Raw genomic sequence first — 26,711 nt, 5'->3', positions numbered from 1 at the left:
GCAGGGCAGTGGGACTAATTGGATAACTCATTCAAAGAGCCGGTACAGGCACGATGGGCCGAATGGCCTTCTTCTGCAGTGTATGATTCTATGTAAACAACTTTGAAATGCAGCGTTAAGTGGCTAAACATGGCAGCCTTTTTTGTGCACAGCAAGACCTCACAGAACAGCAATGAGATGTACAGCGGGACCTGGGGGTCCTTGTGCATGAAACACAAAAGGATAGTATGCAGGTACAGCAAGTGATCAGGAAGGCCAATGGAATCTTGGCCTTTATTGCAAAGGGGATGGAGTATAAAAGCAGGGAAGTCTTGCTACAGTTATACAGGGTATTGGTGAGGCCACACCTGGAGTACTGCGTGCAGTTTTGGTTTCCATATTTACGAAAGGATATATTTGCTGTGGAGGTAGTTCAGAGAAGGTTCACTAGGTTAATTCCGGGGATGAGGGGGTTGACTTATGAGGAAAGGTTGAGTAGGTTAGGCCTCTACTCATTGGAATTCAGAAGAATGGGAGGTGATCTTATCGAAACGTATAAGATTATGAGGGGGCTTGACAAGGTGGATGCAGAGAGGATGTTTCCACTGATGGAGGAGACTAGAACTAGAGGGAATGATCTTAGAATAAGGGGCCGCCCATTTAAAACTGAGATGAGGAGAAATTTCTTCTCTCAGAGGGTTGTAAATCTGTGGAATCTGCTGCCTCAGAGAGCTGTGGAATTTGGGTCATTGAATAAATTTAAGACAGAAATAGACAGTTTTTTGAGTGATAAGGGGTTATGGGGAGTGGGCAGGGAAGTGGAGCTGAGTCTATGATCGGATCAGCCATGATCGTATTAAATGGCGGAGCAGGCTCGAGGGGCCGTATGGCCTACTCCTGCTCCTATTTCTTATGTTCTTATAATTTTCTGTTGATGGTGCTGGCTGCAAGAGGAGAGTTGGTCGGGACTCTGGGAGAGCTCCCTGCTCGTCTTCAAATAATGTCAGGTGATCTTCAATGTCCACTGGATCAGACTCGATGGGCCGAATGGTCTCTTTCTGCTGATTTTTACAAGGCCCTGTCCGTCCTCTCAGCTCAACATCACTAAAACAGATTATCTGGTCATTATCACATTGCTGTTTGTGGCAGCTTGCTGTGTGCATATTGGCTGCCACGTTTCCCATATTACAACAGCGACCACAATTGCAAAAGTACTTCATTGGCTATAAGGCGCTTTGAGACGTCCGATGGTTGTGACAGGCGCAATATAAATGCAGGTCTTTCTTTGATGATTCTGGCAAAATGTCACGAGGACTAATTTGTGAGCTGAATACAAGAGCGCCTGATGAGCATTCATGCGGCAGTGTTATCAGTGACACAAAGTGCCACGCTGGGAAAGTGAGGATAAGCAATGGCAGACATTTAAAGAACACATGGATGAACTTCAACAATTGTACACCCTTGTCTGGCGTAAAAATAAAACTGGGAAGGTGGCTCAACCGTGGATAACAAGGGAAATTAGGGATAGTGTTAAATCCAAGGAAGAGGCATATAAATTGGCCAGAAAAAGCAGCAAACCTGAAGACTGGGAGAAATTTAGAATTCAGCAGAGAAGAACAAAGGGTTTAATTAGGAGAGGAAAATAGAGTATGAGAGTAAGCTTGCAGGGAACATAAAAACTGACTGCAAAAGCTTCTATAGATATATGGCGAGAAAAAGATTAGTGAAGACAAACGTAGGTCCCTTGCAGTCAGAATCAGGTGAATTTATAATGGGGAACAAAGAAATGGCAGACCAAGTGAACAAATATTTGGTTCTGTCTTCACTCAGGAAGACACAAATAACCTTCTGGAAATAATAGGGGACCGAGGGTCTAGCGAGAAGGAGGAATTGAAGGAAATCCTTATTAGTCAGGAAATTGTGTTAGGGAAATTGATGGGACTGAAGGCCGATAAATACCCAGGGCCTGATAGTCTGCATCCCAGAGTACTTAAGGAAGTGGCCCTAGAAATAGTGGATGCATTGCTGGTCATTTTCCAACATTCTATAGATCAGTTCATATGGATTGGAGAGTAGCTAATGTAACCCCACTTTTAAAAAAAAAAGGAGGGAGAGAGAAAACACGGAATTATAGACAGGTTAGCCTGACATCGGTAGTGGGGAAAATGTTGAAATCAATTATTGAAGATGTAATAGCAGTGCATTTGGAAAGCAGTGACAGGATAGGTCCAAGTCAGCATGGATTTATGAAGGGAAATCATGCTTGACAAATCTTCTAGAATTTTTTGAGGCTGTAACTAGCAGAGTGGACAAAGGAGAACCAGTGGATGTGGTGTATTTGGACTTTCAAAAGGCTTTTGACAAAGTCCCACACAAGAGATTGGTGTGCAAAATTAAAGCACATCATCTTGGGGGTAATGTATTGACGTGGATAGAGAACTGGTTGGCAGACAGGAAGCAAAGAGTAGGAATAAACAGGTCGTTTTCAGAATGGCAGGCAGTGACTAGTGGGGTAACGCAAGGTTCAGTGCTGGGACCCCAGCTATTTACAATATACATTAATGATTTAGACGAAGGAATTGAATGTAATATATCCAAGTTTGCAGATTACACTAATCTGGGTGGCAGTGTGAGCTGTGAGGAGGATGCTAAGAGGCTGCAGAGTGACTTGGACAGGTTAGGTGAGTGGGCAAATGCATGGCAGATGCAGTATAATGTAGATAAATTTGAGGTTATCCACTTTGGTGGCAAAATCAGGAAGGCAGAACATTATCTGAATGGTGACAGATTAAGAAAAGGGGAGGTGCAACGAGACCTGGGTGTCATGGAACATCAGTCATTGAAAGTTGGCATGTAAGTACAGCAGGCGGTGAAGAAGGCAAATGGCATGTTGGCCTTCATTGCGAGAGGATTTGAGTTTTACTGTGGTTGTACGGGGCCTTGGTGAGGTCACACCTTGATAATTGTATACAGTTTTGGTCTCCTAATCTGAGGAAGGACATTCTTGCTATTGAGGGAGTGCAGAGAAGGTTCACCAGACTGATTCCCGGGATGGCAGGACTGACGTATGAAGAAAGACTCGATCGACTAGGCTTATATTCACTGGAATTTAGAAGAATGAGAGGGAATCTCGTGGAAACATTTAAAATTCTGACAGGATTGGACAGGTTAGATGCAGGAAGAGTGTTCCCGATGTTGGGGAAGTCCAGAACCAGGGGTCACAGTCTAAGGATAAGGGGTAAGCCATTTAGGACCGAGATGAGGAGAAATTTCTTTACTCAGAGAATTGTGAACCTGTGGAATTCTCTACCACAGAAGGTTGTTGAGGCCAGTTCGTTAGATATATTCAAAAGGGAGTTGGATGTGGCCCTTACGACTAAGGGAATCAAGGGGTATGGAGAGAAAGCAGGAATGGGGTACTGAAGTTGCAAAAATGATCAGCCATGATCATATTGAATGGAGGTGCAGGCTCGAAGGGCCGAATGGCCTACTCCTGCACCTATTTTCTACGTTTCTATGTTTCTCGACCCATGGGCAACTTTCTCTGGTGTTTGAGCAGAGCCTTGCGAGGTAGTGCTGCTGAATATTTCAACAGCTGAGTCTGTCTCACTGCTCCCGATCATGTGGAACTATTAGTAAACCTTACCCTGACATTAGCTGTATGTACCAGGTTGGATCGAATACCAGACTCAGTCTTGAGGAATTATATGTGGAATGATATATCAGAAAAGGAGGCCATTTGGCCCATCGTGCCTGTGCCAGCTCTTTGAAAGAGTTCTCCAATTACTCCCATTCTTTCCCCATAGACCGGCCATTATTTTTCTTTTTAAGTGCACATCTAATTCACTTTTGATTTTTTTTATTTGTTCATGGGATGTGGACGTCACTGGCAAGGCCAGCATTTATTGCCCATCCCTAATCCCTCCATGGCCTCGTCCCTCCCTTTCTCTGTAATCTCCTTCAGCCTCACAACCCCTCTCCGCCCGCCCCCCCCCCCACCATCACCCCGAGATATCTGCGCTCCTCATTTTCTGCCCTCTTGAGCATCTCTGATTATAATCACTCAGTCATTGGTGGCCGTGCCTTCTGTTGCCTGGGCCCCAAGCTCTGGAACTCCCTCTCGAAACCTCTCTACCTCTCCTTCTTCCTTTAAGACGCTCTTTCAAACCTACTTCTTTGACTGAACTTTTGATCACCTGCCGTAATTTCTTCTTATCTGACTCGGTGTCAAATTGTCTTATAACACTCCTGTGAAGCACCTTGGGATGTTTTACTACGTTACAGGCGCTATATAAATGCAGTTGTTGTTAAGGTGGTGGTGGGATACCTTCTTGAACCGCTGCAGACCGTATGATACTATTGAATCTGCTTCCACCACCCTTTAAGGCAGTGAATTCCAGATCACAACAACTCACTACGTAAAAAAGTCGTCCTCATCTTCCCTATGTTTTTTGACAATTACCCTAAATCTGATGTCCTCTGGTTACCAACTTTCCTTTCAGTGGAAACAGTTTCTCCCGATCTACTCTATCAAAACCCTTCATGATTTGGGGCTGGATATTGATGGTAAAAGGCATCTGACCTAACCCACATCCACTGTGGACTGGCAATACTGTAACATGTTTGCTTATACAGCACTTTTATATAACTGAATGGTCTCATGCAGTTAACAGGGCTACCAAAAATAAACTTGCTGGATGCCTTGTTCTGACTGTGTTAGTTTAACTGCCCCAGTTCTTGATCTTCAGCATCTAGGCCAGCCTTTGTTATGTATGCAATAAAGGTATAAACTGAGTACTGTTTAACTGAACAAGGTACACCCTTGGCTCTGCTTTATTACAGCTCAAAGTGCCTGACTCACAAAATGGCTGGCCTTTTATACCAGAGCAGCACCATGTGTGTGCTGCTCAGTGACCTCCAACAATAACACCATCTGGTGGCTACAAACAGCATATACATACATGACAGCCTTGTAAATGCACTGAGCTGGTTTATGAAGCACCGAGCGTTTGTTCCTGTTCCCGACACCATCGTCAATCTCCCCCTGCAACCCCCCCACCCCATCCCAAGCCCAGTTGCATAGAATTACATAGTATATACAGCACAGAAACGGGCCATTCGGCCAAACTAGTCTCTGCTGGCGTTTTTATACTCCACACGAGTCTCCTCCCATTCCATCGTCCCCATCTCAGCCTTTCAGCATATTCCCTTTTCTCTCGTGTATTCGTCTAGTTTCCTTTTCAAATGCATCATTGAATTTGCCTTCATTTGCCTCAAACCACTCCCTGTGGTAGCGAGTTCCACTTTCTACCCACTCCGAGTAAAGAAGTTTCTCCTTATTTCCCAATTGGATTTATTTGTGACTGTCTTGTATTTACGGTCCCTAGTGTAATGTATGCACCGGTGATGATGCTCACAGGTTTGTAGAGCTGTTGAGTTGGGAGTGGCTTAGCAAGTCACGTGATGTTCACAAGACTCAATAAAACCCAGCCAGTTGGGTTCGGGGGAAACCACGATGAGGCAGGTGGTTGTGAGCCTGGTGGATGAACTGGTAATGTGTCGTGCGATTGTTAAACCTTTTGCTAATAAACCAACTAGTTCTTAATAGCAATGTGTTGCTATGAATTCTTAAGCAAAGAACCCATGAAGCAAATACATTACACCTCGTTTTGGATTCTCCCACAAGTAGAAACATTCTCTCCACATCTATCCTGTCCATTTCCAAGTCACTTCCAAGTCTTCTCTTTTCTAAAGAAAAAAAGCTACAACCTGATCAATTTTTCCTGGTAGCTGTAATCTCTCTGTTCTGATAAATCTTTTTAACCACTTTCCCCATTGCTTCTGTGCCCTTTTTATAGTATGGAGACCACAAGTGTGCACAGTACTCTAATTGCAGCCTCACCACGTTTCTTTCAATGAAGAGATTTATTTTCACCTGTCATTTTCAGCAGCTAATGCTTACACTTGCAAATCAGCCAAACGAATCGTCCACTGCCTTCAAGCTCGTGTAAACGGTTGGATTCGGCCGAGTGAGTCTTATGGGCGCATGCGGGAGATGGGGTCTCCATTTTCCGACTGGGCTTGCAGGAAGGCAAAGGCAGCCGATGGTAACTAGACACAGAGGCTGGCCTGACTTCACTCTCTGAAAACCCAGTGCACACGTACATGGGGACCTGCAGAGGTGGCCAGACTATTCGGTTGGCACACACCCAGCTTGTTAGCGGTGATTGGGGTCCGTAGAGACAAGTGTGACTATTGACTGGGCATGTGCCCAACTCATTTATTAGTTTGATATTGAGACCGTTAAAGACTGAGCTGAATATTCGTCAGTGCACTGCAGTTTGTTGGTCCAGGTATATGGAACGATAGGGAGGGTGCATCTGCGGCCAACAGAGGTAGTCTTCACCAATCCAAGCGATCGCGATGGGGAGCACTAGTGCGCTAGATCACACTGTGGATTGTTACTGGGTCTGCTTTTGTTCTATGCCCGATGCCCAGCACAGGACCAAGTTGTTAGAATGCCTAGTTGGCACACTGGGTGGTTGGTAGCCATCATTGATAGTGGCCAATCATTCAATGGATGATGATAATTGGTCTGGGAACAGTCCCGACACAATGATCAGCAACTGAAAGCTTTAACTGCTGAGAATGTGCAGCCCAGTTAGAAGAGACGCACCCCTGTTTTTGCCTGTCAGCAACTTTGCTCAATTGCCCTGAGAAGATTTGTTTCTTGAAGCTCTTGCCTCCCTCATTGCAAGGCTGTGGGGAAAGAGCAGAGCAGTGGGACTAATTGGATCACTCTTTCAAAGAGCCGGCACAGGCACGATGGGCCGAATGGCCTCCTTCTGTACTTCTGCCACATTGTTCGCATGCCAGACATGAGACTCACAAAGCAAGTGCTCTACTCAGAGCTCCTTCACGGCAAACGAGCCAAAGGTAGACAGAGGAAACGTTACAAGGACACCCTCAAAGCCTCCCTGATAAAGTGCAACATCCCCACTGACACCTGGGAGTCCCTGGCCCAAGACCGCCCTGAGTGGAGGAAGTGCATCCGGGAGGGTGCTGAGCACCTCGAGTCTCATCGCCGAGAGCATACAGAAACCAAGCGCAGGCAGCGGAAGGAGCGTGTGGCAAACCAGACTCCCCACCCACCCTTTCCTTCAACCACTATCCGTCCCAAAGCACTTTTCAGTCAATGAAGTACTTTTGAAGTGTAGTCATTGTTGCAATGTAGGAAAACACAGCAGCCAATGAGATAAACCAGTTAATTTATTTTAGTGATGTTGGTTGGGAGATCAACATTGACCAGGAGATTTGGAGAACTCGAAGGGACGAATGGCCTACTCCTGTATCTATTTTCTATGTTTCTATGTTTGCTCTTCTTCAAAATAGTCCTATGGGATCCTTTACATCCACCTGAGAGAGCAGATGAGGTCTCTGTTTAATGTGTCGTCCAAAAGACGGCACCTCCGACAGTGCAGTGATCCCTCAGTACTGCACTATGAAATGCCAGCTAGATTAAGTGCCTACGTCTTTGGAGTGGGACATGCACCCATGAATTGGCTACAGGTTTTTGCCCCTCCCAGGCGGAGATGCGGGGGAAAGGGACAGTTGTGAGCGGGGATATAAAGCACCCAAAGGATGAGGGCGATCTTGTGTGTAGGCCCGATGGGCTTTTCTAGTCTTAGATGGATAAACGCAACTGTTTGTTTCTCTGGGGGCTCATTTTAACTTTTGCGGAAAGTGTAAATGGAGCGAGATTGGATACCTCTCCAGATGTACCTTTCTATTGAGTTCATTGGAAATGAAGATCGGGAGGGAAATATAATGGGTGGCCGATCCCATAGTGCCCTTTTTACACTATTGACTAAAGTTAAAGTTACCCACTCTGTGCGCAGATAGCTCTCTCCATTTACCACCCTGTGTCCCAGCAACTTGAGCACAAAATCTAGGCTGACACTCCCCGTGCAGTGCTGAGGGAGTGCGGCACTGTTAGAGGTGCCGTCTTTCGGATGAGACATTAAAACCGAGGCCCCGTCTGCTCTCTCAGGTGGACGTGAAACATCCCACGGCACTATTTCGAAGAAGAGCAGGGTTGTTATCCCCGATGTCCTGGCCAATATTTATCCCTCAACCAACATCACTAAAAAACAGATTTTCTGGTTATTATCACATTGCTGTTTGTAGGAGCTTGCTGTGCACAAATTGGCATTTCCTACATTACAACAGTGATTACACATTTCAAAAAGTGCTTCATTGCCTGCACAGCACTTTAGGATGCCCTGAGGCCATGAAAGGCGCTATATAAATGTAAGTCTTTCTTCTTTTCTGTCTCTTTCTGACTCTCTGCATACACTCATCTCTTGGTGACTGTCAAGCAGGATTTGACCAAAGCTTGTCAAAACCATCACAAGGGAAGCTAAAGTGACTGCAGTAATCAACGGAAGAAAGAAATGCATTCAGTAGGAGTTTTGTCACGTCTCCCAGAACATCCCAAAGTGCCTGACATCAAATGAATTGCCGGTGTTATGTACTGTTGTTAATAGTCTCGTGAATAGATTCAAGAGCTTTTCATTATTCCCTTGGAGAGCCTTGTTCATTGGATTTTCTACTTGAAAGGGGCAGCTGGAAGTGGCATGTTGGAGCGTTATATACTTCTGTGGCCTCGTCCCTCCCTATCTCTGTAATTCCCTTCAGCCCCACAGCCCTCCGAGATCTCTGCACTCCTCCAATTTTGGTTTCTTGCACATCCTCGATTTTAATCGATCCACCATTGACGGCCGCGCCTTCAGTAGCTGAGGCCCCAAGCTCTGGAATTCCCTCCCGAAGCGGCTCCGCCTCTGTATCTTTCTCCCCTTCTTTAAGACGCTCCTTAAAACCTACCTCTTTGACCAAGCTTTTGGCCACCTGGCCTAATATGTGGCTCGGTGTCAAATCTTGTTTAATAATTGCTCCTGTGAAGCGCCTTGGGACGTTTTACTATGTTAAGGGCGCTATATAAATGCAAGATGATGTAGTTATAATTGAAGCAAATCCCCTAGAAGCTCCGTGGCTGTGAAGCTCGGGACCGACTTCTCCTATGTTACAAATCATGCATGTGCAATGGGCATGGGCCGCTCAGCCCCTTAAAGCGGCCATACACCTTAAAAAAAAATTACGGGGAACATTGGCTGTGATGGAATACATATGAACAGTATACAGAACTATGTAAGAGCACACTTGAGCAACTTTGTTGAAATCAGTTTTGCAATCAGCTACGGGAGATTGTGAATTCAAGGAATGGGGCGGGGGATGAGGGATGTCAGCGGACTCCCCATTTAATTGTGCAAACGGAGTTTTCGTCAAACTTCCACCGAAGTTGCAGCAGCAGAGTGGGAAACGCTCCCAGGAAATTCCTCCCCCAATTGTAATGTATTTGCTTCATGGGTTCTTTGCTTAAGAATTCATAGCCATCCATTGCTATTAAGAACTAGTCAGTTTATTAGCAAACGTTTAACAATCATACTACACATTACCAGTTCATCCACCAGGCTCACAACTACATACCTCATCGTGGATCCCCCAAACCCAACTGGCTGGGGTTTTATTGAGTCTTGTGAACGTCACGTGACCTGGCTAAGCCGCTCACAACTCAACAACTCTACAAACCTGTGAGCATATTCACAGGTGCATACATTACACCGATCTCTGCATTACCAGTACTGTCACCACCGCACACACCGCAGCCTGCGAAGATAAGAACATTAGAAATGAACAGGAGTCGGTCATTTGGCCCCTCGAGCCTGCTCTGCCATTCAATAAGATCATGGCTGATCTGATCATGGACTCAGCTCCACTTCCCTGCCCGCTCCCCATAACCCTTTACTCCCTTATCGCTCAAAAATCAGTCTATCGCCGCCTTAAATATATTCAATGTCCCAGCCTCCACTGCTCTCTGCGGCAGAGAATTCCACAGATTTACAACTCTCTGAGAGAAGAAATTCCTCCTCACCTCAGTTTTAAATGGGTGGCCCCTTATTCTGAGACTATGTCCCCTAGTTTTAGTTTCCCCTATGAGTGGAATTATCCTCTCTGCTTCCACCTTGACGAGCCCCCTCATTATCTTATATGTTTCGATAAGATCACCTCTCATTCTTCTGAACTCCAATAAGTATAGGCCCAACCTACTCAACCTATCTTCATAAGTCAACCCCCTCATCTCAGGAATCAACCTAGTGAACCTTCTCTGAACTGCCTCCAATGCAAGTATATCCCTCCTTAAATACGGAGACCAAAACCGTACGCAGTATTCCAGGTGTGCCCTCACCAATACCCTGTACTGTTGTAGCAGGACTTCTCTGCTTTTATACTCTGCCCCTTGCAATAAAGGGCACATTTCTGCTTTGTACAAGATCTGTGTTGTTCTCTCACAGTCACTCGTGCGCATTCTGACTGTTAGCGCAGTAGTGCCGGAGGTTCCCAGCCCCCGGGGTCTCATGGGACCTGCTTAGATTGGGAAGAGACAGAAAGACAGAACTTGCATTTCTATAGCGCCTTTCACGACTTCAGCTCCAGGAAAACAATAGGGGCAATTAAGGAAAAGAAACACTTGCATTTATATAGCGCCTTTCATGACCCTGAGTCGTCCCAAAGCAGGTTACAGCCAATGAGGTACTTTTCTTTTGAAGTGCCGTCACTGTTGTAATGTGAGAAACGAGGCAGCCAATCTGCGCACAGCAAGCTCCCACACACAGCAATGAGATAATGACCCAGATAATCTGTTTTTAGTGATGTTGGTTGAGGCATAAATATTGGCCGGGGAGAACGGAAATGTTTTCATTGTTCTCGGAAAAGGCGAACCTAGCCGCTTTGCACAAAGTGCACAACGAGATGTCTGCAGCCTAACTTAGTGTGAACCAATCATGTGCCAGAGCCTTTTGGCATGTTTGATGGCACAACACTCGTCCCTAGTATTCATCGAGTTTGCAAACACTGCTCAGTATTGTGCTTGTGTTGTGAAAACTTCCATCAACCTGGCTTTCTTCAAACGGTTATGCAAGTTAATCAGTTGGTTTGAACACTGTGAGAATATCTGTCAGTACTGATGTGCAATGCAAGAGGGCGCTGATAATGTACCACTTGCTTTAGTCCTATTGGACGGTTCTAAAAAAATCTCAAAATACTTCACATGCAATGAATAACACCATATAGATGATATAAATAATGTTACCTGGATTTCAAGAATTAAATTCTGAGGAGAGATTACATAAACTAGGGTGTTTTCCCTGGAATTTAGAAGGTTAAGGAGTGATCTGATCAAAGTTTTCAGGGTATTAAGGGGAACAGATAGGGTAAATAGAGACAACCTACTTCCGCTGGTTGGAGATTCTAGGACTAGGAGGGCGTAGTCTACTAATTAGAGCCGGACCTTTCAGGAGTGAAATTAGGAAATACTTCTACACACAAAGGGCGGTAGAAGTTTGGAACTCAACACAAACAGAAATTGGTGCTAGATTAATTGTCAATTTTAAATCTGAGATTGATAGATTTTTGTTAACCAAAGTTATTGAGGGATATGGGGCAAAGGCAGGTGATGGACTTAGGTCACAGATCAGCCATGATCTCATTAAATGGCGGAACAGGCTCGAGGGACTCAATGGCTTCCTCCTGTTCCTATGGTCCTATATAGGCAAATGTAGCAATCATTTTGAGCACAGTAAAATCCCAGGAACAACAATGAGATCAATAACCAGTTCATCTGTTTTTTTTGGTGGTGTTTGTTGAGGGTGGAATGTTGGCGTGCACACCGAATGTCTTCAAATACTGCCACGGGATCTTTAGCACCCACCTGAAACAGCTGGATATAATTTCACTCTAATTTCTCGTACAACAACAAGCCCTTCCGACAGTGCTGCACTCCTTCAGCGCTGCACTGCAGTGCCAGCCTCGATTATGGGCTCAATTACTGAAGTAGGGCATGAACGCACAAATTGGTGACCAAGTTGGACAGCTGTTTTTGGTGCGTTGGCTGAGGTGCTGTGTGATAGCCAGGCACTAACCCACAGAGCAAGAGGGAAAAATCTCGGGGATTACATGAGTCATCCGAGCCCGCTCAGTGTGGTATCCAGGGACCTGCACCGTGGCCATAAGTGATTAGTGATGTGGGACCCTAGGAGAGGAGAGACAATAACTGAAAGGACCAGGACTTTTGCTGTAGTGTGCGGTGAAATGATTTTCTTTAGATTCTGCATTGTGTAGCATTTATAACATGTGAAGTTCCAATCCCTCCATGGCCTTGCCCCCTCCCTATCTCTGTAACCTCCTCCAGCCCCACAACCCTCCGAGCTCTCTACGCTCCACCAATTCTGGCCTCTTGCGCATCCCTGATTTTAGTCGCTCCGCTATTGACGGCCCTGCTTTCAGCCATCAAGGCCTTAAGCTCTGGAACTCCCTCCCAAAACCTCTCCACCTCTCTCCTTCTCCTTTAAGACACTCCTTAAAACCTACGTCTTTGTCCAAAACTTTTGGTTGCCTGTCCTAATATCTCCTTGATTTCAAAATTCTCATTCTTGTTTACAAATCTCTCCATGGCCCTAATCCTAACCCTTCACTCTGAAATCTCTTTCAGCCTCACAACCCCATGAATTGTCTGCACTCCTCAAATTCTGCCCTCTTGAGCATCCCTGATTATAATCGCTGCACCATCGGTGGCTATGCATTCTGTTGCCTGGGCCCTAAGCTCTGGAACTCCCTCTTTAAACCTCCCCGCCTCTCCACTTCTCTCCTCCTCCTTTAAGACGCCCCTAAAACCTACCTCTTTGACCAAGCTTTTGGTTACCTGCCCTAATTTCTCCTTACGTGGCTCGGTTTCAAATGTATTTATTTTGTCAGTATAACACTGCTGTGATGCGCCTTGGGACATTTTAATACATTAAAGGCGCTATATAAATGAAAGGTTTTGTTGTTGTTTGGTGTCCGTTTTTTTGTGTGTGTGATTGTGCTCTTGTGAAGTGCTGTGGGACATTGATTTACTGCGTTAAAGGTGCTACATAAATTAAAGTTGATGGAATAGGAATATAGGCAAGTTGAAATTCACTTCTAAGGCTTGTAAATATTTCACTGTCGGCTAGTGTTTGTAGTTTTAGCCCACTGCGGGGACTAGACAGAAATTAGAAACCTGAAATTAGAGCATACTTGCATTAATGTGGTTTAATGAGAAAGCATGGATTTCCATGGCGAGCACTAGGCCCCAGACTCTACCCGTGGAATTTTAAGAAAGCTCCTTGTTCAAAAGCTACAATCAGCTGTCTCGTCGCAGATAGCTTGCCAGACTTACTAAACGATGAACAGACGGAGCTCTATCATTTTATCTTTAAGGCTGACGCTTGCATACGGCTCGGGGAGCATTCTGAGCGGGCTCAGCGGATTGCAAAAGCCAGACGGGAATTCTTTTACGGAACATCGGAGCCACAGATCCCAGGAGATAAAGGTAAACGTCAAACTCTGCGGCGGGGCATGTGAGAAAGGGGCCACTAGCTATAAGCAGCCACGTTGAAGTCATGTAAGATCACTCCCACTCTGATCTCCCTGCCCTCGGCCCCTTACACTGTTCCACTGAAGCTCAACGTAAGCTCGAGGAACAGCTCCTCATCTTTCGATTCATCATCGTCCTAGGCGGCTCCTCGTATCGAGGATGACTTGCTTCCACGCCAAAAAGGGATGAGTTCATAGGTGTTTCAATGTAGGACCTAATATTTCAGGTCCTGAACTACATCTTGAAGGCTGGCAGGGTGGTGCCCCTAGGCCCGTTCGAATTTACAGCCTTCTGGACTCAACAACGAGTTCAACAATTTCAGATCATAACCTCTGCCCCCATTTTATTATTTTTTTCTGTGTTTTTTCTCACTGTCCCACGGCAGCTATTGCTGATTCTGCCATCTCCATTTACACCCTATCTGGACTCATCTTTTGTTTCTTAACTTGTCCCATTACCATCTCCTTTTGCTTTGTACTATCATCCCTTTTGTCTCTCTAATCTCTCCTGCCTCCCACCCTATCACAGACCTTCTCTTCTGTTCTTTCCTCCCCTCCCCCCACTTTTCCTGCCCCCCTGCACTTGCTTAAAATCTGTTGCATCTCAATTTTTTCCAGTTCTGACGAAGGGTCATCGACCCGAAACGTTAACTCTGTTTCTCTCTCCGCAGATGCTGCCCGACCCGCTGAGTATCTCGGTTTTTATTTCAGATTTCCAGCATCTGCAGTATTTTGCTTTTGTCGTAACATGGGATCATGTGCAGATCCACTGTGAAGCACTAACTGCCTTTATTTGCTGCTGCACATTATATCATCTTCAAACCCTTTCAAACTGGTGTGAAGTCGTGTAGATGGGAGGACTCGAGTGGAGTATAAACACCAGCATAGACTAGTTGGGCTGAATGGTCTGTTTCTGTGCAATTCTATTTAGTGGAAGGATTCGCAGGCTGCTCTACAAAGACTTCTTCCTTGGCCGTAACCATCTGTATGGGTGGTCAGTTCAATAAAGCAGGAGGGTTTTATTAGACTCCCAGAGGCCCATATGAGGAGAGTGTGGGGTCACTCTCTCTCGTCAGAGGCTAGTATCCCTGCTCGCTGTCAACCATTCCATTCACAGCCTCCAGTCTCACTCACCGGGACTGCCTGGAGTGGGACTTGAACCTTGCACCTTCTGGGGCCAAAATTGCCCACTGCCCGAAACGAATCGCGCCCACCGCTCTTGAAGTATTCTGGGCGCTCCAACGCATGAGGCAGCCATTCTGGAGAAATTTAGCACTTGGTGCTTTTTTTTGGAGCGGGGCGGAAGTGGCCTCATTGTGGGGGCGAGTCTGAGTGACCGTCACTAGTGGGGCGGGAGTGGGGGCGGGGCGGGAGTGGGGGCGGGGCGGAGTGACCGTCACTAGTGGGGCGGGAGTGGGGGCGGGGCGGTGTGACCGTCACTAGCGGGGCGGAGTGACCGTCACTAGTGGGGTGGGAGTGGGGGCGGGGCGGGAGTGGGGGCGAGTCTGAGTGACCGTCACTAGTGGGGCGGGAGTGGGGGCGGGGCGGAGTGACCGTCACTAGTGGGGTGGGAGTGGGGGCGGGGCGGAGTGACCGTCACTAGCAGGGCGGGAGTGGGGGCTGGGCGTAGTGACCGTCACTAGCAGGGCGGGAGTGGGGGCGGGGTGGAGTGACCATCACTAACGGGGCGGGAGTGGGGGCGGGGCAGGAGTGACCGTCACTAGCAGGGCGGGAATGGGGGTGGGGCGGAGTGGCCGTCACTAACGGGGCGAGAGTGGGGGCGGGGCGGGAGTGGGGGCGGAGTGACCGTCACTAGCGGGGCGGGAGTGGGGGCGGGGCGGAGTGACCGTCACTAGTGGGGCGGGAGTGGGGGCGGGGCGGAGTGACTGTCACTAGTGTGGCGGGAGTGGGGGCGGGGCAGGTGTAGGGGCGGGGCGGGAGTGGGGGCGGGCGGGAGTGGGGGCGGGGCGGGAGTAGGGGCGGGGCGGAGTGACCGTCACTAACGGGGTGGGAGTGGGGGCGGGGCGGAGTGACCGTCACTAGCGGGGTGGGAGTGGGGGTGGGGCGGGAGTGGGGGCGGGGCGGAGTGACCGTCACTAGCGGGGCGAGAGTGGGGGCGGAGCAAGAGTGGGGACGGGGCGGAGTGACCGTCACTAGCGGGGCGAGAGTGGGGACGGGGTGGGAGTGGGGGCGGGGCGGGAGTGGGGGCGGGGCGGAGTGACCGTCACTAGCGGGGCGAGGGTGGGGGCGGGGCGGAGTGACTGTCACTAGCGGGGCGAGAGTGGGGGCGGGGCGGGAGTGGGGGCGGGGCGGTGTGACCGTCACTAGCGGGATGGGAGTGGGGGCGGGGCGGGAGTGGGGGCAGGGCGGAGTGACCGTCACTAGCGGGGTGGGAGTGGGGGCGGGGCGGGAGTGGGGGCGGGGCGGAGTGACCGTCACTAGCGGGGCGAGAGTGGGGGCGGGGCAGGAGTAGGGGCGGGGCGAGAGTGGGGACGGGGCGGTGTGACCGACGCCGCAAGGCATCAGCGCCGTGTTGATGTCGTCATCGCGCTGGCGCGTCACAATGTCCCTCCCCTTCAGTTAAAGGGGAAGGCCGCTGTGAGCTCTGGCCACCAGGGAGGGATTCGGCCCCTCTGACTCAGAGCTGGGAATATTAACCACTCAGCCAAAGGCTGGCTCCTGCAGGTGTACTGAGAGAGTACAAGACCATAGACTGACCGGGAGGATGCCAGGGATGGAGAACTATAGCTGTGAGGTGGGATGAGTTACGAAGACTATTTCCACCCGAGCAGAGAGGTCTACGAGGAGATTTACTCAAGATTTTTTTAAGTTATGAGAGGTTTCGATAGACTATTTCCTGTGGAGATTTAGTAACAAGGGGTTATCGATTTAAGATTATCTAATGAGAGGAGCGATTAGGAGGAACCTCTTAATGCAGTGGGTTGTTAGACCACGGAGAGCTTGGCCACGGGAAATGGTTGAGATGGAGAACATTGCAACCTTTCAGGGAAAACTGGATAAATATTTGAAGCAGATGAATCATAGGATCATACAGCACAGAGGGGGCCATTCGGCCCATCGTGCCTGTGCATGCTCTTTGAAAGAGCAATCCAATTAGTCCCACTCCCCCGCTCTTTCCCTACAGTCCTGCTAATTTTCTCTCCCAAGTATTTATCTAATTCCCTTTTAAATGTTACTATTGAATCTGCTTCCTCCACCCTTTCAGGCAGTGCGTTCCAGATCATAACAACTGCCTGCGTTAAATCCTTCCTCTTCATATTGCCTCTGGGTTCTTTTGCCAATTACCGTAAACCCGCGTCCTCTGGTTACCGACCTTTCTGCCACTGGAAAGCTTCTCCTTATTTACTCTATCAAAACCCTTCCAAGATTTTGAACACCTTTGATTAAATCTCCCCTTAACCTTCTCTGCTCTAAGGAGAACAAATCCAGTTTCTCCGGTGTCTCCATGCAACTGAAGCCCCTCATCCCTGGAACCTTTCTCGGAAATCTCCTCCGCACCCTCTCCAAGGCCTTCACGTCCTTCCTCAAGTGCGGTTCCCAGAATTGGACACAATCCTCCAGCTGGGGCCGAACCTCTGTTTTATAAAGAGATACAGGGCATGGGGAGAGAGCTAATCTGATGTAATGGGATTACTTTTGAATATCATCGAATCATAGACATTTACAGCACAGAAGGGGGCCATTTCGGCCCAATGTTTCCGCGCCGGCCGACAAAGAGCTATCCAGCCTAATCCCACTTTCCAGCTCTCGGTCCATAGCCCTGTAGGTTACGGCACTTCAAGTGCACATCCAAGTACTTTTTAAATGTGGTGAGGGTTTCTGCCTCTACCACCCTTTCAGGCAGTGAGTTCCAGACCCCCACCACCCTCTGGGTGAAAAAGGTTTCCCCTCAAATCCCCTCTAATCCTCCTACCAATTACTTTGCTATAAGCAAAGAGCCAGTGCAGACATGATGGAAATACATGCTCATGGTTAGATGAGCATTTATATCTCTTCCTTTAATTGAATGCCAATGAGAGTTTTGTCTGTGATTTAGAGACATTCCCTTAGCAATCACGATCAGACAATGCTGCAATCAAGCAATCAGCTTGAAGCAGACAGCTTCAGCCACAACAGCAAGATGAAGTTTGTTCAGCAAAGGGTTAATCAGACTGACTTGAAAGTCTGCTCATGAACTACTGTTAATGAGTTTGCGTTATATTGCAGTATGATTCTTAAATTGTAATTTCTTAAAATAGTTAGAAGGATACATCAATTATAAGGTTGTCATTCACAGACTTAGTTAATAGCAGATATGGGTAAGAGAAGGTTATTAACTTCAGCAGCACAGACACAGGACAGGCATGCAAAGCTATTATTATGACAATATAAAGACAAATAATTAGCAGTATTAAGAACATTGCCGAATGTATCGAGCCTTGGTTAGACCACACTTGGAGTACTGCGTACAGTTCTGGTCGCCATACTATAAAAAGGATATAGAAGCACTGGAGAGGGTGCAGAGAAGATTTACAAGGATGATACCAGAAATGCGAGGGTATACCTATCAGGAAAGGATGAACAGGCTGGGTCTCTTTTCTCTGGAAAGGAGAAGGTTGAAGTGTGACCTAATAGAGGTCGTTAACATGATGAAAGGTTTTGATTGAGTGGATACAGAGAGAATGTTTCCACTTGTGAGAAAGAGCATAACTAGAGGCCATCAATATAAGAAAGTCTTCAAGAAATCCAATAGGGAATTCAGAAAAAATTCCTTACCTGAAGAGTGGTGGGAATGTGGAACTCGCTACTATAGGGAGTGGTTGAAGCGAATAGTATCGATGCATTTAAGGGGAGGCTAGACAAGCATATGAGGGAGAAGGGAATAGAGGGTTATGCTGATAGAGTTGGATGAAGAAAGATGGGAGGAGGCTTGAGTGGAGCATAAACGCCAGCACAGACTGGTTGGGCGAATGGGGATTGGGAAGGAAAGTGGAGTTGAGGCGAAGATCAGATCAGACATGATCTTATTGAATGGCGGAGCAAGCTCGAGGGGCCAAATGGCCGACTCCTGCTCCTATTTCTTATTTTCTTATGAATGGCCTGTTTCAATGCCGTATATCCTATGTAATGAACTACGACAATGGCTTTCAAAAAACAATGATGAAAGTTTTTATTAAAATACTACTTAATAAAATGAAGGTAACAAATACTGAGAAGCAGAAAAATGCAATGAGAAAGACAGAAAAGCGTCTTATTGCATTTGTCAGAAACTTCTCAAAGTGCTTCACATTACAAGGAATGATGTTAAGGAGTTAAAAGAGACAGCCGTTTTGTATACCCATCAAGACCCCACAATCAGCAATGAGATACATGACTCATTCATTTGTCTTTTCGTGCTGTTGGTTTAGGGAGGAATGTTGGCCTGGACACTGGGAGAATTCTCTGCTCTTCTTTCAGTTGTTCTGCATGTAATATATTTGCTTCACGGGTTCTTTGCTTAAGAATTCATAGCAACACATTGCTGTTAAGAACTAGTTGATTGATTAACAAAGGTTTAACAATCACACGACACATTACCAGTTCATCCACCAGGCTCTCAACTGCATATCTCATCGTGGATGACCTAGACCCAACTGACTGGGGTTTTATTGAGTCTTGTGAACATCATGTGACTGGCTAAGCCACTCACAATGCAACAGCTCGACAACTATTTTAAACTAAACTTTGAATCAAGGGCCACCTTTTGGTAAGGGCACTAGAACCCATAAATTTAGAAATTAACTGGGAACTTTGCCAATTAAATAAAAATTTGGTTGCTGAGGGTGACGATGCACCCCAGTCCCTCCGGTGCCCACCTCTTGCGGAAGGCCGCGAGCGTACCGGTAGACACCGCGTGCTCCATCTCCAGGGACACCCTGGCTCGAACGTAGCTGCAGAGAGGCAGACAGTCGGGCTGAACGACTCCCTCGACCGTCCGCTGCATGGACCGGTTAATGGCCACCTTGGCCAGGCCAGAGAGCAGTCCTATGAGGAGGCCTTCCGACCTGCCCGCTCCCCTCCGAAGCACTTAGGACGGATCGGCAGCAGCGGAATGGTAGTGGGGGGGGGGGAGCAGGTCACCGCCGTGATACCGCAGGAGTGAAATTTTCAAAATGGCGGCTATTACACGAGAGATCGGTGGCCATTGCACTCCGCAGCATGACCGTCGGTTTCCGGCGGTAACAGGTCTTAAGGGAAGGGGCAATTTCAGCTCGGTCTTTCCAACAAAGCTAACTCACAATGACAGATCGTTAGCTCTGGCTAAAACTATTAATTCGGATTTATTAGGAAGTAAGATTAAACAGAAGCCAGAAAGTGGATATAGATAGGTTGCCATCAACGTTCCTTCTAAGCCGCTCGTCTGCTGGTCCCAGGCTTTTCCAACATAAAATTTTGCGCATTTTGAATGGGCCATGCAGCATGTTAAAGGGACCGCACACCCAAATTTAAAATTAGGAGGAACACTGATTACAGTAATTAACTTTACTCCCATCAGTTTAAAAACAATAAAAAGATCAAAACCCTGGCAGTTCTCATGGAATTTGAGCTATGTGTCTGTGATGACAGGTTAGTAACAAGAAACTAATCCCATCGAGTTTTTTCTTGTTGCTGGCACTCGGATGTGCAATAGCCAAAGTGAATTGAAGGCACTTATCTACTGCACGGGTGGCACGCCTCAGAATTAGAGGTCCCTCACCAACCCCAGTTCATCTGAGGAACTCCAGATTCCCCTCTGGGTAAGCAGGTTGCTAATCACGACGTCTTTCCCTTGGCGAGACAGCCATTACAGACAATGTCGCTTTCTCACAGTAGCCAAATCCCAATCAGATGCTCAGGAAGTTCTCCCTGGTGTGAAGGCCAACAATTCTTCCTCAGCTAACAATGCCAAAAATAGCATGAATTGGTCATTTTTTAATGATGATTAATGGATGTGGCATGTGATAGTTGAGTTTGTCCGATAACCTGGCAAATTCTCTTTCCAAAGATGATTTGCATTTATGCGACTGACCAACGAAAGGGAGTTGGATAAGTACCTGAAGGGAAAAAAAATTGCAGGGTAACAGGGAAAGGGCGGGGGAGTGGGACTGGCTGAGGTGCTCTTGCAGAGAGCCGGACGGGCTCGATGGGCCGAATGGCGTCCTTCTGTGCTGTAACCATTCTATGATTCTATGATCATCATCATCATACGCAGTCCCTCGGAATCGAGGAAGACTTGCTTCCACTGTAAAAGTGAGTCCTTAGGTGGCTGAACAGTCCAATACGAGAGCCACAGTCCCTGTCACAGTTGGGACAGATTTGCCGCACGCTCTTTCCACAGCCTGCGCTTGATTTCTGCATGCTCTCGGTGACGAAAAAGGCAATGAGAAGGATCAGAAAAAGACCTTCATTGGGTCTTTCAAACAGTTTGATGCTGAGAATAAGACTCTGCGAAATCCATCCCTCAAACAGTGTCGTTAGGAGCGTGGTTAATCTGAACATCCTAAACTGTTGGAATTTTTACAGCTCAGTTCTTTATCTAAACCTTCACAGCAGCAGTTAGTGGCAAGCTCGATATAACGTGAGTTAAATGCAGAGCAAAGTCCCCCACTGTGATGCTAAACTCAAATTACCTCATTTCCTCCTAAGAACCTGTATAAAAACACTGGATGATTGGTACGGTCTTAACTGTGCAAACACGGAGCTGTTCCATCTGGATTCCATTCAGTCGCGCACATTGTACAAAAATGGGTTTAGCTTAGAGTTTGTGCAGCCACCTCCCAATCTTTGTGTGTCCTGCACTGAGGTTGAAGCTTCAGTTATTAACAACCTATTGTCTGCCCGCAGCTGATTCTGACATCCAGCGGTCTCTGGCGAGTCCACGCATCACCGTAACAGGTGAAAGGGCGCAGAACCGGCAAAGGGGATCGTCCGCCAATGGATCTTTCGTGGCGCAACCGGGCGCGGTCAGCCATGGCTCCACGAAGGCGGCTGATGGTCTGAAGGGCGCGCCGTTGCCGAATGGGACCCCCGCGGCTGCCCGGGCGACCAAGTACTCGGAGACGGACCTGGACGCTCTGCCCGTCAGGCACTACCAGGAGACCAACCTGGACGAAGTCATGGCTGAGTACAACATGGCCGGCCCCGGCAAGGACGGCGGTACCCCACCCCCGAGCTCAGTGGCTGTGCGCGGCACTACTCAGATGGACCACCGCGCTCCTCTGCGAGGCTTTGTGCCGGATGGGACCGCCGGGAATTGGGAGGAGCGCGGAGAGGAGCGATCCAAAGGCGCAGAGGACGACATCTTCTCCGAGCCATCTTCTGCAGCCGATAAAAGGTAATTGGTTCAACAACAACACCGACTTGTATTTATATAGCGCCTTTAATGCAGTGAAACGTCCCAAGGTGCTTCACAGGAGTATTATGCGATTTTAAAAAGTAGAAATTAGCGCAGATGACCAAAAGCATGGTCAAAGAGTTGGGTTTTAAGGAGCGTCTTGAAGGAGGAAAGAGAGGTAGAGAGGCGGGGAGGTTTAGACAGGGAGTTCCAGAGCTTGAGACCCAGGCAACAGAAAGCACGGCCACCAATGGCTGAGTAGTTATAATCAGGGATGCTCAAGAGGGTAGAATTAGAGGAACGCAGACATCTCGGGGGGTTGTGGGACTGGAGGAGATTACAGAGATAGGGAGGGGCGAGGCCATGCAGAGATTTGAAAACAAGGATGAGAATTTTGAAATCGAGGCGTTGCTTAACCGGGAGCCAATGTAGGTCAGCGAGCACAGGGGGTGATGGGTGAGCGGGAATTGGTGCGAGTTAGGACACGGGGCAGCCGAGTTTTGGATCACCTCTAGTTTACGTAGGGTAGAATGTAGGTTCCTTAACGGGCAACCTGTACCCCTTTTATAAAAATCAAACTGATGCCAAACATTTCTTTAAATCCTTCTTGCTGAGAGACTCGAATGGTTCGGCCAGTTAGCACAATGAGTTTTTCACCTTTTGGAATCTGGATTTCAATCCAACTAGGCTGCTGGACTGGGTATTACAATAGCTAGATTTTTTAAAAATTCATTCACGGGATGTGGGAGTCGCTAGCAAGGCCGGCATTTAGTTCCCATCCCTAATTGCCCTTAATTTCAGGGGGCAGTTAAGAGTCAACCACATTGCTGTGGGTCTGGAGTCACATATAGGCCCAGACCGGGTAAGGTCGGCAGATTTCCTTCCTAACCCAGCTGAGTTTTTTTTCGACAATCCGATAGTTTCAAGGTCACCATTACTGATACTAGCTTTTAAAACAAAAATTCCAGATTTATTTAATTAACTGAATTAAAATTCTACAGCTGCCGTGGTTGGGGTTTGAACTTGTCGTATTATATTGAGCAGGGCCGGATTCAGAGCCTGAGGGGCCTGGGGCAAACTGATCCAAATGGGCCGATAGTTCTGTTTGTTCATGTTCATTACATTGCGTGTATGATTCTGATTCTGAGTATGAAAACAGAGGCCAGTATATTCAACAACGAAAGCATCTATATATATATATATATATTTATATATCAAATGCATAAATATAATAACAAATGACTACAGTGGAGGTATACTATAATATATGAATATAATATATTATATATGAACATATATTTTATCTATTACATATATTAAATAATAATACAGATAAATAATAAAGATCTTGTCTCTGCAAAAATAGGTCTGTACACGTTAGGCCAAATAAACAATATTTTCCTCGGTCTTGTTTTTCCTCTCTTATTGTCTATTCTATTCGGCCTATTTGGGAGGCCTTATATATTTTTTTCCTACATTTATTTGGTGGGGCTATGTTCTATGGTGGGCCTGGGACTGCAGCCTCATCCGCCCTAGGGTTAAACCGCCCCTGCCCTTGTGCATTATTGCTCCAGCTTCTGGACCAGTGTGGTAATGCAACTGCTGATGAAAGTACAATAAAAGTTACGTGATGCATTGGAGCCATTTCTGTAGTGCTCCACAAATTTAATTTAGTTGAGACAAAATGAAGAATAACAGACACCTTTAAGTGAATTGGAAACCAGTATCCAAACGAGTGTTCAGATGATATCCATTAACCAGGATTGGACTGGTATCTCCCAGGTCGGGGCTATAAATAGAGCTGGAGCGCCAGGCCCTGGAACACCGTGGGTGAAGGTGCGGCGAATGAGGGTACGGGGCCCAGAAGAGCCGAGGGCCCAGGGGCAGCAAGGGCCAGCCCACACTGTGCGATATGTGTGCGCACTGGGTCCGTGTAGCAGAGCAGGTCTCCAGTCGTCCTGGTTCAACCCTTGCCACCGGATAAAGGCCTAGCTCTGTCGAGCCCGTGTGATGGTTACCACAGGTTAAAAAAATCCACGCACAGGAGCCTGATGATGTGTGCGGTTTGTGATGTGGTAAAGAATATATCACACTCACGTCTCTGGATTATTAGTCCAGTAACCGAACCACTTTGCTACCATACCCCGAGGCTAGAGCTCGCTATACTCTGCCCCATCAATGTGTCTTAGCTCCAACCTTTGAGGATCAGCACTTCCTCAATCTGCCTGACATTTTGCTTTCATACCACCTTGTGGACTCTCTCTCAGTAATTCTGCCAATTTGAGTTGAATTATGGGCAGAGTGACTGTGCTTGAGATGGCACAGATCTGTATCATTTACAGATGTCAGAGAGAGCCCGTTACAGAAATGGTCCAGTCAGCTGGTTTCTTTATTTTAAGTCTAAAACAGCTGAACAGCACCACAGGGTAATGCTCACATCAGATTGTATAGTTATTACCAGCACTAAAAGACCAAGATCAGATAATCTAATGGCTCCCCGCAGTCAGTGAGCTGTACAATAGGCTATCGCAACATCCCAGCCCTATCGTGCATAAGCCTGGTTATTACATGGATATGGGGTCGTGAGTAGCAGTGTGATCCCTGGCCAGGTATGGCTTATTTTGGCATCGAATTTACAGCACAGGAACAGGCCATTCGGCCCAGCAGGTCCGTGCCGGTGTTTACGGGCCACACCAGCCTAATTTTACATACGGGAAATCTTTTAATATCCTATCTTTCGGATGAGACGTTAAACCGAGGCCCCGTCTGCTCTCTCAGGTGGATTTCGAAGAAGAGCAGGGGAGTTATCCCCGGCGTCCTGGCCAATATTTATCCCTCAATCTACATCATTAAAACAGATTATCTGGCCATTATCACGTTGCTGTTTGTGGGAGTTTGCTGTGCACAAATTGCCATCCTTCCTCCCTTCCCTTCCCTTCTCTTCCCTTCCCTTCCCTTCCCTTCTCTTCCCTTCCCTTCCCTTCCCTTCCCTTCCCTTCCTTTCCTTTTCTCCTCTCTTCTCTTCTCTTCTCTTCTCTTCCCCTCCCTTCCCTTCCCTTCTCTTCCTTCTCTTCCTTCCCTTCCTTTCTCTTTCTCTTCCTTCTCTTCCTCTTCTCTTCTCTTCTCTTCCCTTTCCTTCCCTTCCCTTCTCTTCCCTTCCCTCCTCCCTCCTTCCCTTTCCCTCTCTTCTCTTCCCTTCTCTTCCTTCTCTTCTCTCTCTTCTCTTCTCCCTCTTTCTCTTCTCTTCTCTTCTCCTCTCTCTTATCTTCCCTTCCCTTCCCTTCTCTTCTCTTCTCTTCTCTTCTATTCCCTTATCTTCCCTTCCCCTCCCTTCCCTCCCTTCTCTTCTCTTCTCTTCTCTTCTCTTCTCTTCCTCTCTTCTCTTCTCTTCTCTTCTCTTCTCTTCTCTTCTCTTCTCTTCTCCTCTCTTCTCTTCCCTTCTCTTCCCTTCTCTTCCCTTCCCTTCTCTTCCCTTCTCTTCCCTTCCCTTCTCTTCTCTTCTCTTCTCTTCGCTTCTCTTCCCTTCCCTTCTCTTCCCTTCTCTTCCCTTCTCTTCCCTTCTCTTCCCTTCTCTTCTCTTCTCTCCTCTTCTCTTCTCTTCTCTTCTCCTCTATTCCCTTCCCTTCCCTTCTCTTCTCTTCTCTTCCCTTCTCTTCTCTTCTCTTCTCTTCTCTTCTCTTCTCTTCTCTTCCCTTCTCTTCCCTTCTCTTCTCTTCTCTTCTCTTCTCTTCTCTTCTCCTCTCTTCCCTTCCCTTCCCTTCCCTTCCCTTCCCTTCCCTTTCCTTCCCTTCTCTTCTCTTTTCTCTTCCCTTCTCTTCCCTTCTCCTCTCTTCTCTTCCCTTCTCTTCTCTTCTCTTCTCTTCCCTTCTCTTCTCTTCTCTTCTCTTCTCCTCTCTTCTCCTCTCTTCCCTTCCCTTCCCTTCTCTTCCCTTCTCTTCTCTTCCCTTCCCTTCCCTTCTCTTCCCTTCCCTTCTCTTCCCTTCTCTTCCCTTCCCTTCTCTTCCCTTCTCTTCTCTTCTCTTCTCTTCTCTTCCCTTCCCTTCCCTTCCCTTCCCTTCCCTTCTCTTCTCTTCCCCTCCCTTCTCTTCCCTTCCCTTTCCTTCCCTTCTCTTCTCTTTTCTCTTCCCTTCCCTTCCCTTCCCTTCCCTTCCCTTCTCTTCCCTTCTCTTCCTTTCTCTTTTCTTCCCTTCTCTTCCCTTTTCTCTTCTCTTCTCTTTTCTCTTCTCTTCTCTTCTCTTCTCTTCTCTTCCCTTCTCTTCTCTTCTCTTCTCTTCCCCTCCCTTCTCTTCCCTTCCCTTTCCTTCCCTTCTCTTCTCTCTTCTCTTCTCTTCTCTTCTCTTCTCTTCTCTTCTCTTCTCTTCCCTTCTCTTCCCTTCTCTTCCCTTCTCTTCCCTTCCCTTCTCTTCTCTTCTCTTCCCGCCCCATATATCCAGTCCAGATATCACACTCGTGAAGCTTACTTTGTACAGATGCAAGATCTATAATATTTTTTGGTCCTTGTGTTTGTCTCAACTGTTGGCTATTTGGAATCAATGGCCAATATTGTAACCCCCTCCCACATCCCCCACCCAGTCCATGGGAATCCGTGACATTGAACAAACACAAAAACGAAATACTGCGGATGCTGGGAATCTAAAATGAAAACAGAAAATGCTGAGAGAGAGAGAGAGAGAGAGAGAGAGGGGTATGAGCTGGATTTTAGGTGCTTCTGTTTACAGGGCGTAAACGGAGGCGGGGTGAGAAAGTTAGTGGCCGGGAATAGTTTGCGCTTTGGTAAGGAAGTTTGGGCTTCTTGGGCCCTGCGTCCGGTGGCGCAGCGCGAAGGGAGACGTTGTACACTTCTCGTGGCGCAAGGATGGGAAACTCG

General features: G+C 47.4%; 1 protein-coding gene across 1 annotated transcript in view; it reads left to right on the top strand.

Annotated features, from left to right (window-relative positions):
- LOC139234674 (PH and SEC7 domain-containing protein 1-like) overlaps positions 1–26,711 on the top strand; it is a 162,681-nt gene that overhangs the window by 10,543 nt on the left and 125,427 nt on the right. Inside the window, exons 2-3 of the mRNA XM_070865353.1 lie at positions 13,336–13,447; positions 21,355–21,845. Coding sequence (XP_070721454.1) covers positions 13,336–13,447; positions 21,355–21,845 — 603 coding nt within the window. The remainder of the gene's footprint in view (positions 1–13,335; positions 13,448–21,354; positions 21,846–26,711) is intronic.

Source organism: Pristiophorus japonicus, chromosome 22 (genome assembly GCF_044704955.1).
Source record: "Pristiophorus japonicus isolate sPriJap1 chromosome 22, sPriJap1.hap1, whole genome shotgun sequence".
Classification (NCBI taxonomy): Eukaryota; Metazoa; Chordata; class Chondrichthyes; family Pristiophoridae; genus Pristiophorus; species Pristiophorus japonicus.
This window is presented reverse-complemented; position numbering and strand designations above follow the sequence as displayed.